Source organism: Lactuca saligna, chromosome 8 (assembly GCF_052625555.1).
Source record: "Lactuca saligna cultivar CGN05327 chromosome 8, ASM5262555v1, whole genome shotgun sequence".
Classification (NCBI taxonomy): domain Eukaryota; kingdom Viridiplantae; phylum Streptophyta; class Magnoliopsida; order Asterales; family Asteraceae; genus Lactuca; species Lactuca saligna.
The window spans coordinates 276,145,053-276,161,559 of NC_136424.1; the positions used below are offsets into that span (position 1 = coordinate 276,145,053).

A 16,507-nucleotide genomic window follows, 5' to 3' on the forward strand; every position below is an offset into this window, starting at 1 on the left:
TGAATGCAAAAGCCTAAAGTTTATAACTTTATGGTTTAGGACATCTTTAAGGACCTAGATCTATGTTTTGGACGTTAGGACTTAATGGATTAAGTCACTAGGAAGTTTTTAAGATGGATGACCAGTACGTTGGGTGTACCCGCTTGGTACGCTGCACGTACTGGGTCAACCTCCCGTATCTGGTCAAGGCCAGCATACGCTGGGCGTACATGGTGAGTATGTCATGTGTACATATGCAGTGGATCAAAATAGGTTTTTAGGCTATTGGATTTTGGGCCTGGAATTATTGGGCATCAAGCCCACCTGTGGACTAAGGCCTCTGGGCCTAGGCCTAGGACTTATGGTATTGGCCCTTATTGGGCCTTAAAGCTTAGTTGGTTGGACTTGGACATTTTATTTTGAAAGTTAGGCCTTAGGAAGAAGAGGCCTAATAGGGCAAAGATTAAGGAGCCTTTGCCTTATCTTATGAATCAGGGTTTGGTCCTTGGGGTCAGGTTTAGATCTAATGTCTAATTAGGAACTTTGTTGTGCTATAAGGAGAGGAGTCCCGAGTAATCTGAGGAGTACGATTTAACATTCACAGTTGAGGTGAGTCTCCCTTCGTAAAAGTTACAGGTCGAATGCACCAAGCCCGACCCTTTATTTATTGCATAATATGATGTTTGTCTCTATGATAATTATCATCGTTTATGGATTGTTTGATGATTATATGATTTATGTGTATTATTATGTGGTATTGGTAGGGAAAAATAGACTGTATAACCGGTTGAAATAAACCAGAGGGTAGGTTGGGCACCCATATATGGCTGGTAGGATAGGCCGAGCACCCATATATCCTCGGCAGGGTAGGTCTGGTACCCAGATGTGCCTGACAATATGTTTGTCTTATATGTGGTATGGTGGGGGAAACCCGCTAAGCTTTGTGCTTATTTTTTTAGTTTGTGTTTCAAGTACTAACACCTCGAAGGTGAAGGGGCCGACTTGATCGTTTCACATCACAATATGATTTTCAGAAGTAGAGATTTTGGGACTTATACTCAAATAATATTTTTCTATGGATTGTCTTGATTATACACCATAACTATCTTCTGTTTTCATGATTTTGGCATCAATGATGTTTTGTGTTTGTGAATTTGGTAAACTTAAAAATGAATTTTTTTTAGTCTTATTTTCAGGATGTTACATTTATATTTTATTAAATAGAAGTATAATTAAAAAATTCTATTTATTTATTATCATATATTAAAATAAAACAAATTGTAATGATTATTACAACAATTTTAAGTCATGTGTATAGGACCCTTTACATATACGACCTATTGGTCATGTAATTTGGGATCCTCATTTTGGTCAATAGTCTATAGAAGCTTTTCTTCGATGGGTTGCTCTTGGCCTAGTGAATATCGCCTATTCTGGTGTTTATTAGTGGTGGTATATAATATTTTAATTGGTAACCAACTGGAATTGTCACAATTAATATTTAAACCATTGAGGGAAAGTGGATTCAAACTAACACAAGTGTTTTTATAATTTTATTGAATTATGGTAAGAAATTAAGTTTATCTATACTTGCAAAAGTAGATAAAAAGTTTTTTAATTATTGTTTGATTTTAGATTAATTTAGAGTAATTATTTTAGCTAATTAAAGTCGTTCCCTGTGTTCGACCCCAACTTACTTAAACTATTCTACAATCCGACTAGGTACACTGCCTAGGTGCATATCAGTTAGTTAAGTTAGTTAGGATGTAATGTGACAACCGTCAATTTCCGGTCAAGTAAAAGTCAAATAAACTCAACAAGTCAAAATGATCGACTCAATTAACCCTTGGTTACTGGGGCTTATGTTAGGCAATTACTATACAACTCGCTATTCTAATGAGAAATCATAAATTAAAAGTCCGTGCATCTAGATTTCCTTAACCTAAAACTGTGGTAAGTAACGAACCAAACCGATAAAACAATGTTGCATACTCATCGGGAGTGTGTAAGATCCTTAAACATGGCTTAATGGGGGCTTACAGACCTTGCGTTGAGGAGCCAAGCACTCAAAAAGGTCACAAAAGAAGCCTCTCGCTGTCTTTTTCGCTCTATCTTTCGCTACCCCAAATCTCTCTCCGTATGAGAAATGTCTCCAATAATGTGAAATCTCTCCCAAATCTCTCTTTGTATGAGAAATCTCTCCAAGTATGTCAAATCTCTCCCAAATCTCTCCAAGAATGTGAAATCTCTCCCAAATCTCTCTTCGTATGAGAAATCACTCCAAGAATGTGAAATCTCTCCCAAATCTCTCGTTTTATGAGAAATCTCTCCAAGTATGTCAAATCTCTCAAAGAATGTGAAATCTCTCCCAAATCTCTCTTCGTAAGAAAAATCTCTCCAAGAAGGTGAAATCTCTCCCAAATCTCTCTTTGTATGAGAAATCTCTCCAAGTATGTCAAATCTCTCCAAGAATGTGAAATCTCTCCCAAATCTCTCTTCGTATGAGAAATCTCTCCAAGAATGTGAAATCTGTCCCAAATCTCTCATTGTATGAGGAATCTCTCCCAAGTATGTCAAATCTCTCCCAAATCTCTCTCAAAACCTCTTTTGATTTATTTTGATCATTTGGGGCATCCCGTCACTTGACTTGGTGAAAAATCATTCGAAACGGGATGATTCCTTGGAAAATTAGCCTTTTGGACCGAAGTCCCTCTATAAGGACCAAGCCCTTCTTGAGCTGAAGCCCCAAGGATCGAGTCCGAAGTCCTCTGGTCTAGCCGCATCAAGGTAGCCGCAGCCACCGACCGCAGCTAGCGAGCCGCAGCCACCGACCGCAACACCTTCGCTTCGGACCCTGCTTGGACTGCATCGGATCTCTCCTTCGGACCGCAGTCATGCGACCAACCCACCGCGGATTTAGGCTGCTGATGACCGCACCCTCGCCTAGAACTTCAGAAAATTTCATTTTTCACCCGGTTTTCGACTACAACTCCGTTTTAAGCCCGTTTTTAATTATTTTAACTGGGGATTTTCACCCAAATTCATATTTTGGCATATAAGGACCCATATATTCATGAATTTAATGTATTTTTAAGGAAAACTTTATTTAAGAATAAAATCTATTAAATAAGATCTTGTGGTGGAGTGTTGACTTTGCCATAGTGTTAGACATAAGCAACCACGCCCATACCCAGTCCATGACTAACCCACACCCCTGCCCATCATACCTGGTCATTCAAGGGTACTTTCCCCAACATTTGACCAAGCATACTCTTAGTCAAAGGCTGAAAACTCACCCTCTCTCCTCATTCTCACTCATTTCTTTCATTTCCACCAAAGATGAAACAAATCATTTCTCTCTAGTTCTCTCATACAATTTCTAGTTTTCCAATTCATTTTTCAAGCTTTCCATCTTCATTTGGTAAGTATCATCACCCTCCTTATGGTTATTACATTTCCTTTTACTCAAATCATTGATTCCTTACACAAACTCCATCATTATTGTGTTAGATTCTCAAATCTTCAAGTGATCCTTCAAGTGTTCTTGAGTTGAACACTTCACTTCTTCAACATTCAGCCACTAAAATCACATAAGGTGAGTTCATACCCCTATATTTTCATCCTTACTTAAGTTTTAAGGGGGGGGGGGGGGGGGGGAATGCAAGTTAAAACACCAAGAACACAACTACACTTTTCCAACAGCTTTCATCAAGAAAGTTTAACTCCATTCACAGACTGTTTTGGCCAACTTAAACATTTTAGTTTTCAAAACTGTATTAAATGAAAATAGTTCAGGCTCATACCTTTAAAATGACTAGTTGCACATCTTCATATGATTTTTCTACAATTTATGGTGATTTTTACAATACAGCCTATCAGTTCAAGAACAAATCCGTACCAGTCTGTGAATATACACATTTTAACACAAGTTAAAGACTTCCATAAATCATTAAAAAAAATTAAGAATAAACTAGACACATTTTAGGAATTCTCAGAATTTACGGATTCAGTTTTCGACTTCGTATGATTTTTCTATAATTTTTATAAAACAGCGCAGAAAGGTAAACAACTATTTAAAAATAAGTTATAAATATTGAATGTGTTTCCTTGTTAGTTTATGGATTCATAGAACTAATGTATTTTCATAAAAGAGTTCTTTTACATTACAAACGTTTTGGATAAACTATAATTGGTGTAGTTTATGTATCATTTACTTTTCAAACTTATTTATCAAAGGTTTTTAGTTTAGTTCACGTAAATCTGTTAATGAATAAATTTGTGAGTCATTCACTTCAGGTTACTTCCAAATTAAGAAAGTCAAAAAGTCCTGTAAACTGTAAACAGAGTCTCTTGTAGGGAGAACATGATAGTTGTGTATGGATCTATATTGGGTTTGACAAACCCACACCTGAGCTGCTTGTAACAGCTAGACCGGTAGGTCTGAGGTGACAAGTGTCATGTAACGGCGATGCCTGAAGAACGTTGTATTACAAGGCCGTCCATGTCAAGTATGGTTATAATAGCTCACATGTGGTATTAACAAATCATAAGATTTACTGGTTCTACTTTTAAATAAGTGAGTTATGTCGATTTAGCTCACAGGAATTACCTTAAGTATGGAAAAATTTCTTGTACACATTCATATCAAAAAGGGTTTTATGCCGATTTAAAATCACTTTTCTATCTTTAAGTATGGAAAATACCTGTTTACTTTCGGTCCTGGGATTTAGGACTACTTAACTTTTATAAGGAAAGTATTGGATTTCCTTTGGAACATATTCTATTAACATTAAATCTCGTCTAAAATTGTTAGATTTCAACGGTTTATTTAACTCAATTTATATATAACTTATATATGCTGAGTGATCATAAAAGGAATCTATGGGTCCTTCTAGAGTTCATTATAGCATAACATAGGAGCATTCAGTCAACACTTAACTAAGAAAATATTGGATTTTCTGGAAATCATACTCAATCGCTTTTACCAGGAAAACGTTTTCTTAATCAAACAAAACTCTTATGAACTCACCAACTTAATTTTTGACACTTTTTCAAAATTACTTGTATTCTTAGGAAATTAGTGAAACAGGAAAACCAACAACATTTTGAGGATGGGACGTTAAATCGTCAAACAGTTCATTTTGTCATCATAATGTAATTGATTTGAAACATGTAAACATATACTTGTTGTAACCTTTTCAATTATATTTATGATGGTTGTATTTACTTTGAGCACTATTTTACTCGTTGTTGTGATACTATACATGAAGTCCTCCACCCCCGAACGTTTCCGCCATCCTTGGTTTGGGGGTGTGATAGATTGGTATCAGAGCATTGCTTATAGTGAACTAAGTATATCGAACCACATAAGATAGACAAACTATAAATGCATTGGGATTAAGGTCTCTGATTTAACATTTTCAAATGACTATACTTTTAGAAATAAAAAGTTTCTTACTAAAAGTATACATGCATGCATACATACTAAGGTCATCATCATTCTAGAACAAAAAAAATGTAATGATTGTTAAATGGCACAAGTAGGCTTGGGGGTGTATAGTAAGGTCTGGGAAGGACATAGCCTCAGCAACTATGTCTAACCCAGAAGTGATTAGCATATGCCCGAGAACGATTGTGGCGTTGCAACAAGTCTAAAAACTTACCAATTCTATCTACAAAGAAAAATTGAAAAGCATAAGTCAAACATTAAAATACTATAGGAGTATTTTGTAATACTATAACCAACTTATGTGAAAACTAAAGACCCCTATTAGTAGGTCTTTAACGAGTGAGTGCATAAGCCAAGGTTATACATAATTAAAGATATTATAGACTCAAAATCTATGACTATTGCTCTACTTCCTGTTCCTTGTTTGGTTGTTGATTTAGAGTAGAGCCGTTTATTTTAAGGTCTATTCTATCTCAGATTATGTGTAACTGGTATGCACTAAGTGATTATAGACATGACGGATAAGGATCACCCCTATAAGTAATTAATTATAGATTTAGATGCCTATTAATTATCTCTTCCACTCCTATTCTCGCATGTATAACGTAGCAAGATCCTACTTACTAGGCGACCCCTACTTTCCCAACCCGAGAAATGGTGAATGGTTGTGAGAAGAATCAAAAGCGAAATCGGAGGTAATCAACCCTCCATGCATAGACATGGTTTCCGCGAACCGTTTCCACTACATCGAACATGTGCCCCGTTGGGCAACTGTGATTGAGGGTTGAAGTCGACATCAATGACAACAATCACCATGTGGAGACCAACGAGGGTGCTATGACCTCAACCACAGAAGACCGACTGACAGAGCCCTCCCTACGAAGACCCGACATATTGCGAACATCAGGGATTAAAACAGGGAGACTGCAAATCGAGTTCGAAAACTGCACGCTACTACGGACTCCACCGTCTCACGTACCCAAGACTCGGGAAGAGACTACTATTTCAAAGACCAACTCTCTTTTCAGGAGATTATCGCCGCTCGGACAGAGGCAAGAGAGTAACAGGGTAGACACACGACATTCAAAGAGAGCATGATTGCAGCCAAGCGTCGATTGGCAAAGCTGCAAGGTGCATCGACTTTGCCTCAGGCATCACAAAGGACGGATCGTCGTGAGTAAGTTCATACCGTTCACAAGACCTTGTAAATTAAGTTCATGAGTATACGTTAATGCTACTTTATTCTAGGTGAAAGCATGACACTGCACTTTAGGTAGTCATACTAATCGAGAGATCTAGTTGCTATCAAAACTTTTTCTTGCGTGGATGTGAGACACACCTGCATCGAGGTCAAAAATTTTCGCTGAAACCATAATTACTAGAATCGTATTAACAAGATGGGCTTAAAACATACCTAACAAACTCGAAGGTCTGTTTATTCTTAATTATATAACTAAGCATACATCAATTAGTCATAATAAGGACCTAACTTGGGTCAAATTACAAGGTTTCACTTGGATATAAAGCTACTAAAACACATGAGTTTATCATATATAGACTCTCGGCATGAATTGTTTTTAGAACACCATAAAACAACCGAAATACGTTACAAATTGAACTAAGATAAACTTAGTTAGAAAACTCGCGACATATAGCCATTCTAAAAACTCATTTCCGTCTCACCTTTAAACATTTTAGTGGAAAGGTGCCTTCTTCGTAGACCTATATGGTGCGATCATACGATCACTAATAAACCGGATCCCATCAAAACTCCTCAGCTAAGTGTCTTTGGACAAACATGATTCTAAGATGAGTAAAGCTTAACGCCTGTACAAAACCTACTTCTACCCACTACCATACTTTGTCTCAAGAACGTTAGCAGAAATGCCGAGAATAGTTCAGTAAAGCGAGAAATTTATATATGTGTATATAAATGGTAACGATATAACTAGAGATAATCACACCTACTCACGACATCGTTTCTCCTCATGCAACAGGATGATGTCTTCACCAGAAGGTAACAAACCAACAAGCAAGGCAACAATCCTACAGATAGATCTTGCTACTTTTGAAGTTGCAGTCACGACAGCCGTGACAACGGTCATGGCACAACTCAACGCTAACAACGCCAGCAGAGATGGGTGTGGTACCGACAATACAGATTGTTGTAACAATCTGGAACACCGACGGGTGTTTGCCAACGAAGGTGCCTCAGGCCACAAACCTACGAACAAGAAGCGAAAGTTTTGGGACAAAAAGAAGTGTAACCTACCTCAAAAATTCGCTGGAAGAAAGCAATCCGTGGCTGCACCTGCCATTACAACAGCAGTCACGACACATGCCTCGACACTAGCTACAGGGTCTGCCACCCAAACGCCTGCCAGACCATATAAGGGATCACTCCCAAAGTGTAACCAATGTGGCTTCAATCACAATGGGGTTTGCTGAGTGATGCACTGTAAACACTGCAACAAGAACGAACATATTGCCCGCTTCTGCAGAAACCAAACCCAGCACCTCCCTTCAATCACCAGCACCAAGGTAGGCCCAGTATGCTACCTATGCGGTGAAATGGGACACTTCAAGAGAGAATATCCAACCGAGAAGAATGACAGGGGAGCATGAGAAGTGTGATGAACACACCAGCAGGAGCGGCAAGGGAACCATATTAGGACTTTTGTAATGTTTCCATTGACAAAAACGTTTAAGTAGCATATGTTTGTAACGAATTTGGTATTCTTGCTAAAATCACCATTTTTCTAAAAGTAGTTAAAATACTGTCTCGTTCAAATGAAACCAAAGACACTCATATATGACCTTAGGATCATTACCTATAAGCTGTGATGACTTTGTATATACATCGGGGTTAATTATAATAAAAATACTAAAAACTTAAAACCAATAATTCCAACCTGACTCCTATTCCATGTCTAGTGGTGGGATTAGGGTGGAGCCACCCACTCGACGATTTCACCAATATCAAATTTCATATGATATGTATATACCGCTCGATCATAGAGTGACCTGTCAGAAATCATGATATAGAGTATCATTACTAACTATCAGAACACACTCACTATCAGTGCTAGGTGTTGTGGTATGAATCTTTTGCTGTAATAATAACATCAAACAAAACGAAACACACTGAAAAGAAACACGAGATACTCTATCACCCTAATGAACACTTCGTGCGAATACAACTTAACACATGTTTTATCTAAAAAGATATTGTTGTCATCATTCGATTTCGATTGGTATAGTCCTCATCTTCCTAATTTAACGGCTACGAAAGGACCCTTCACCTAACCCACCGAATATCGAAACCTTTGTCTCCCATAAACACATCCAGCATGGACCTCCGAGTCATATCTTGTTGTGAAACCCCATAACACTCAGCTGATGAGTATTATACCTTCCGAAACCTTACCACAAGTGTTGCCAGGAGACCCTTCAAGAAGCATATAAAGTTCAAGCACAGAAGCTTGGGACGAATACGGTTAGTCTATCACTACTAAGTATATACGCCAAGATAATGTATAACTAAGATTCTAAGGACGTTGGATGTGTGATTCCACCATATTTCCTGTTCCTTATCTGGTAGTGGACTTGGGGCAGAGGCACCCTTTCAATTGTCTTTTCAACCTTAAGTACATATGAACTATATGCGCAAGTTAATGATAGATGGACCAGGTACGAGTCCTGCCATGAACTTTGGGACCAGGTTACCCATAAGTGCAAGTGAACACCCTATCATCCGAATAAGTCTAGTCGTGTAATCCAAGCCCATAATTTCCCAACCGATCTAATCAAACGATAGACGCTACAACATTCCCTATGCAGCGCTTCGAGGAGAAGTTATTACTTATTACTTAAGACCAAGGTTGTAAAAATCGCTCAGCGGTACCTCGGTGGTCGACCGGGGTCAAGCAATTAATCGGTCTATGCAGGGATTAATCGCCGCCTAGGCGGGGACCCTTAATTGTAAAAAAAAAACTTAAATATTACCTATATCATATGATTATCTATAAAAAAAATACTAACAAAACATGTAAATATCCATAAACGTTTACATATTCAAGTCATCAAACAATAAATGTCCAAAGTAAGTAAATATTCATAAACGTTTACATATTCAAGTCATAAAGCATCATACAAAGTCCAAAATAAGTTTTATAAGATCAAACTTTTGATTGTTCATGGGCTTCTACTCTTTATCTCCGCATTCTTCCATGATGTGAACTCCATCCGATTCATAATCAACTTCTTCAAATACTTCCTCCTAACTACCTAACGCAAAATCTTCATCTAAAAGTTTTCTTGTTCTTGAACTTTGTCCGAGTTCATCGGTTCCTTGACCATCACCAACTATGCCAACTCCATCTTCATCACAATTACCACAATCAACAATCCATTCTTGAGCCGTATGACTATCATTAGCTAATAGCACTTCCATATTCCTTTCTTTTCTCTTTTTGTTTTTTTCCATCAAATTAGCATTAAATTAGACATAAACAAGATTGTTCATTTTACTTGCATCCAACCTATTTCTTTTCTTCGTGTGAATCTACAAATGTAAAAAAAATAAATGGTAAAAAATATACAATATTATGATATAAAATTATAATTTAAATAAATTGCTTAAATTTGAAGTTTGAATTCTAACCCCTTCAAAGGTGCTCCAATTCCTTTCACATCCAGATGAACTACTAGTCAAAGAAAGAATTCTTATTGCAATCTTTGTCAAATGAGGAGTTGCTCCACCAAACGTACCCCACCAAGTTGCTATGATTTTTAAACATAAATCACATTATTAGATTCATAAATTGATAAATATGAATTTTTATAAAATAATTAAACAAAAGTAAAATGTTTTACCCGAATCATAGTCACTGTCATTAACTTCACATGCTTTAACTGCAAGTTCCCGACCAAATCTATCCATTTTTTTTTCTTGTACTTTGGCAACTCAATAGTCACGACTTGCTTTTGCATCTCTAAATCTCAAGCAAATAATGTATCAAAAAACTCAAGAACCGCATCCATTACTTCGGGAGCATGTTGGAGTTGCAGATCCTTATAATGATAATAAGGATTTAGAAGATAAGCCGTCAAATGCAATTTTGAATCTAGTCTACCTTTCATTTTCTTTGATATGATATTTATGATAGGCTCATATGCTTTTTTGTTACCGCCTAATGCATCAATGATTTCTTTTTTTGCTTTTCTAATCTCACCATAAACAAAACCCATCGAGGGCTTCCAATCCGCATCAACCATACGAAGAACTTTCACCAAAGGGGAAAACACCTTTAAGAAAAGTGCCACACTCGCCCAAAATGTGGAACCTGTCACCAATGTATGACTAGATCTCCCTTTAACTGCATTTGAAAATTTACATTCTTCCCATTCGTTGCTAGAGAACATATGCCTTAGCTGCTCTTTTTTTTTTTTTTTCAGACAAACTTTATAATGTTAGATAGGCGGAAGCAAATCTCGTGACACCTGGTCGGATGATATCCCTTTTCTCATCATAGATAATGTTTTGTGGTGGGCATAAATGAAGATGGTTAGTTCTTTGCTTGATCTAAGACTTTCTTGAACCTTGGAAGCCCATCAATACCTTCAAAAAATAATCACGATTAAAAACACAAATAGAATTATAAAACACAATAAATAAAATTACAAATACCTTCAAGCATAATGTTAATGGTATGTGTCGCACATGATGTCCAGAAAATCTTTGGTCTTTTCTCTTTTAGCAACTTTGTGGCTCCCATGTTATTTGTGGCATTATCGGTTACTATTTGAACAACATGTTTGGGATCAACTTCTTGAATGCAAGATTCCACATACTCATATATATATATATATATATATATATATATATATATATATATATATATATATATATATATATATATATATATATGTTTACTTGTATGTGTTTCATCCGAACATTCTTTTGAAGATAAAAAAACGGTACCCATCTTTGAATTGACACATAAATTCATAATGCTCCTCCTCTTTCTATTAGACCAAGCATCTATCATAATCGAGCATCCATCTTGTTTCCATTCTTCTTCATTTTTTTTCACTAAATTTTTTGTTCTTTCAACTTCTTTTTTTAAAATTGTGTTACTCAACTCATACCTAGTAGGAGTTGGAAGCCCGGTTCCATATTGGCCGATTACCTCCACCATCATTTTAAAGCTATCCTTTTCGAAGGCATGAAAAGGAATTGCACACTCATATGCCCACCTACCAATGAAACTTTTCACAATTGATATTCTTTCTTTCCGAATAGCATTGTTAATATCAACTTTTTTTCCTTTTTCCGACTTCAAAGATTCTTCGGGGTTTAATGTGTTTGCAAAGTTATCCATCGGGCCTATAACATATGGATCCCTCAAGTTTCCAAAATTATTCTCTATTTCATCCGTTTCTATACTAATGTTTTCATTAGTATCAAATCTCACCTCCGATCTTAACGCTTCATCATGTGCTCGTTTTCCCTTCTTTTTTAACTTTCCTTCATTGATAGCATCTCGACATCTCAACTGATCATCCTTGGTAGACTTTTGACATGGAACTACATTTCCTTTCACATGAGCAATGTGTTGTTTCAATCTTGAAGCCCCCCCCCCCCCACTATAAACTTTTCCACACAATGTACACTTCAATTTATCCAAGTTTGTAGGATCTGGGTAAATAGCAAATTCCCAAGAAATATCATTTTATTTCCTCTTTAAACCAGTAATTGTTGAATCCATTGATTGTGTAGTTGAATTTTTAGATACCATTAACAATCTTTAATCTGTGAAATTTTGAAAGAAATGGTAATTAGACATGGGCAGAAAATAACTTGAAATAACATTTAATATGTGTAAAGGAGTGTAATCTGGAATGAAACAGGCATGAAAAAGCTGGAATGAAACATGGGCAAAAATTAGGATTGAAACAGGGGCAAAATGGTCTAGCTTGTATGATCACTTATGAAACAGGGGCAAAAATCAAAACACAGGAAAGGAATTAACAGATTGAATCCCGAATCTGGAATCAAAACAGGGGCAAAAAGCAGGGAAAAACTTACCGATGACATTTGGTCAAAGTCGATTGTAAGAAATCCCGAATCCGGAATCAACAGATTGAATTGTTTGGACTTAAAGCTATGGTCAAAATACATTGCAGCGATGATTAGAAATCACGATAATCACACTGATACAACACAATCATCAGGACATAAGTTGAATAACAATTAAATCGCAAAAATCAGAAACATACCTGCGAGTGCGAATCTGCAATGCGTCGTCGTCCCATGTGTCAGAGTCCGATGGTGAATGCTGTAGCCGGAATTGCTAAACCCTTGTCGCCGGAGTCTGATGGAGAATGTTGTAGTCGACCGCTGGAGAAGAGAACGAGATGAAGGAGGCGCAAAAAAAAACAAGATGAAGCTGTATTTCTTTTAGTCGATTAGGTTAAGAAAAAAGGTTTTATTTTGACTTTTTTTAGTTGACTTATGTTGACCTATTTTGACCACCTAGACCGCCATTTTCCGCCTTTGACCATCGTTGAACGATTCCGATTAATGCTAACGCCTATCAAAAATGCTATACAGTTTACCTCCGCCAAGCGCCTAGGCGGCCGCCTAGGCCGATTTTTACAACACTGCTTAAGACAACTAAAGACGTATGAGGTTGGCTAGGTAACGCATGACCTCAAACTAGGAGCGGTAGTGTTCACCCTAGAGGTCTAGATGCACCATCTCTACGATACGAAGAATACAATCTTCACCGATCATAAGAACCTAGAGGGTACGGACGGCAGGGCATGTTATCCCATGAACCGGATCTAGACAGCATGGTTGATGGATTCAGAAATAATGTCACGAACAAAGCACAAGAGAATTCGCTATTCCCTTCATCCAGGCTCAGATAAGATGTGTCTAGACCTCAAAAAGTAACATCAGTGGACGAATAGGAAAGTTGACATCGCTACACATGTGGGCAAGTATCGTACTTATGCCAATGTCAAGGCAGAATAAAGGAAGCCTTCGTGTTTCCTACAACAAATAGCGACACCTGAAAGGAAGTGAGAGCAGCTAACCATGGGCTTCATAACCAAGCTACCCAAGACAATGCATGTTCTCGATACCATTTGGGTAACCGTCAACAGACTGGCCGAATCTGCACACCCCTTACTAATCAAAGAAACCGACAGGATGGAGGAATCGACTAGAATGTACATTAAAGAGATTATGCGACCACAACATCTGTTAACATCTGTTATCTCTAACATAGATAATAGATTCATTTCGCGACCCTGGAAACCCTTATAGGGAACTAGGTTAGACTTGAGTATGGCCTACCAACAACAAACCAACAGGCAGAACAAAAGGGACTTTTCAAACCTTGGGTGACATGTTAATAGCTTGGGTGATTAACTTCGGTAAAGCGTGGGAATGCCGACTTACCACTTGGAGAAATCTAAATGAATGAGAGTCTCCACATTGTAGTGGAGAGCCTAAAGACACACAAAGAATACACTATAATTTCAAAACAATAACTCTTTTAAATCGACTTAGCTCAAGTTACAATAAGAAATTCCAAGGTCGTCATTTAACATCAGGTGGATTGGTCCCTGCCATACCAATTTCTTGTGCTACGAAAAGTCTCCCCCATCTTTTCTCCAAATTCTTGAAGTCCAGGTCAAAGTGCTAATTTCGGGATGAAATTCCCTCTAACGGGGGGATGATGTGACAACCGTTAATTTCCGGTCAAGTCAAAGTCAAATAAAGTCAACAAGTCAAACCAGTCGACTCAATTAACCCTTGGTTACTGGGGCTTACGTTAGGTAATTACTATACGACTCACTATTCTAACGAGAAATCATAAATTAAAAGTCCGTACATCTAGATTTTCTTAACCTAAAACTGTGGTAAGTAACGAACCAAACCAATAAAACAATGTTGCATACTCATCGGGAATGTGTAAGATCCTTAATCATGGCTTAATGGGGCTTAAGCACCTTGCATTGAGGAGCCAAGCACTCAAGAAAGTCACAAAAAATGCCTCTCCCAATCTCTTTCGCTTTATCTCTCGCTACCCTAAATCTCTCTCCGTATGAGAAATCTGTCCAAGGATGTGAAGTCTCTCCCAAATCTCTCTTTGTGTGAGAAATCTCTCCAAGTATGTCAAATCTCTCCCAAATCTCTCCAAGAATGTGAAATCTCTCCCAAATCTCTCTTCGTATGAGAAATCCCTCCCAAATCTCTCTTTATATGAGAAATCTCTCCAAGAATGTGAAATCTCTCCCATATCTCTCTTTGTATGAGGAATCTCTCCCAAGTATGTCAAATCCCTCCCAAATCTCTCTCAAAACCTCTTTTGATTTATTTTGATCATTTCGGGCTTCCCGACACTTGACTTGGTGAAAAACCACTTGAAACAGGAAGATTCCTTGGAAAATTAGCCTTTTGGACCGAAGTCCCTCTATAAGGACCAAGCCCTTCTTGAGCTGAAGCCCCAAGGACGGAGTCCAAAGTCCTCTGCTTTAGCCGCAAAAAGGTAGCCGTAGCCAGCGAGTCGCAGCCACCAACCGCAGCCAGCGACCCGCAGACAACGACCGCAACACCTTCGCTTCGGACCCTGCTCGGACTGCATCGGATCTCGCCTTCGGACCACAGTCATGTGTCCAAGCCACCTCGGATTTAGGCTGCTGATGACCGAACCCTCGCCTAGAACTTCAGAATTTCTCATTTTTCACCTGGTTTTCGACCACAACTTCGTTTTAAGCCTGCTTTTTAATTATTTTAACGGGGGATTGTCACCCAAATTCATATTTTGGCATATAAGGACCCATATATTCATAAATTGAACGTATTTTTAAGGAAATATTTATTTAAGAATAAAATCTATTAAATAAGATCTTGTGGTGGAGTGTTGACTTTGCCATAGTGTTAGACACAAGCAGCCACGCCCATACCCACTCCATGACTAACCCACACCCCTCCCCACCATACCTGGTCATTCAAGGGTACTTTCCACCAACATTTGACCAAGCATTGTCTTAATCAAAGGCTGAAAACTCACCCTCTCTCCTCATTCTCACTCATTTCTTTCATGTCCACCAAATATGAAACACATCTTTTCTCTCTAATTCTCTCATACAATTTCGAGATTTCCAAGTCAGTTTTCAAGCTTTCCATCTTCATTTGGTATGTATCATCACCCTCCTTATGGTTATTACATTTCCTTTTACTCAAATCATTGATTCCTTACACAAACTCCATCATTATTGTGTTAGATTCTCAAATCTTCAAGTGATCCTTCAAGTGTTCTTGAGTTGAACACTTCACTTCTTCAACATTCAGCCACTGAAATCATATAAGGTGAGTTCATACCCCTATATTTTCATCCTTTCTTAAGTTTTAAGGGGGGAATACAAGTTAAAACACCAAGAACACAACTAAACTTTTCCAACAGCTTTCATCAAGAAAGTTTAACTCCATTCACAGACTGTTTTGGCCAACTTAAACATTTTAGTTTTCAAAATTGTATTAGATGCAAATAGTTCAGGTTTATACCTTTAAAATGACTTCTTGAACATGTCCATACGATTTTTCTACGGTTTATGGTGATTTTTACAAACATCCTATCATTTCAAGAACAAATCCAGACTAGTCTATGAATATGGACATTTTAACACAAGTTAAAGACTTCCAAAAATCATGATAAAAATTATGAATAAACTAGACACATCTTAGGAACTCTTAGAATTTACGGATTCAGTTTTCGACTTCGTATGATTTTTCTAAAACAACACAGAAAGGTTAAAAACTAGTTAAGAGCTTATAACTTTCATAACACTTTGTATTATGTTGAGCAAAGTGCATAACAATAAGTTCTAAATATTGAATGTGTTTCCTTGTTAGTTTATCATCGTAAACTGAAATTTGGTCATTCATGATAAGATTCTTCATTCATTTAGAACACATATATTAAGCTATAATAAGCATAGTTTATGTATTCATAGCAGTAATGTGTTTTCATAAAAGAGTTCTTTTACATTACAAACATTTTG

General features: G+C 37.4%; 1 protein-coding gene across 1 annotated transcript; it reads right to left on the reverse strand.

Annotated features, from left to right (window-relative positions):
* Nucleotides 1-10,429: 10,429 nt before the first annotated feature.
* Nucleotides 10,430-12,228, reverse strand: LOC145010671 (uncharacterized). The gene is made up of 5 exons (XM_078969184.1): nt 12,180-12,228; nt 11,364-12,128; nt 11,118-11,228; nt 11,020-11,048; nt 10,430-10,861 (listed from the first exon to the last, which is right to left on the reverse strand). Exons 1-5 carry the CDS (start codon nt 12,226-12,228, stop codon nt 10,430-10,432), a joined length of 1,386 nt encoding a protein of 461 aa, XP_078825310.1.
* Between the last annotated feature and the right edge of the window lie 4,279 nt (nt 12,229-16,507).

What these genes read in the sequence shown, in the direction of transcription:
- LOC145010671 (XM_078969184.1), bottom strand. Translation starts at nt 12,228, where the DNA reads ATGGTATCTAAAAATTCAACTACACAATCAATGGATTCAACAATTACT. An exon ending in AATGGATTCAACAATTACTG is followed by an intron (nt 12,129 to 12,179) that starts GTTTAAAGAGGA and finishes CTATTTACCCAG; the next exon opens with ATCCTACAAACTTGGATAAA. An exon ending in CATTAACATTATGCTTGAAG is followed by an intron (nt 11,049 to 11,117) that starts GTATTTGTAATT and finishes TATTTTTTGAAG; the next exon opens with GTATTGATGGGCTTCCAAGG.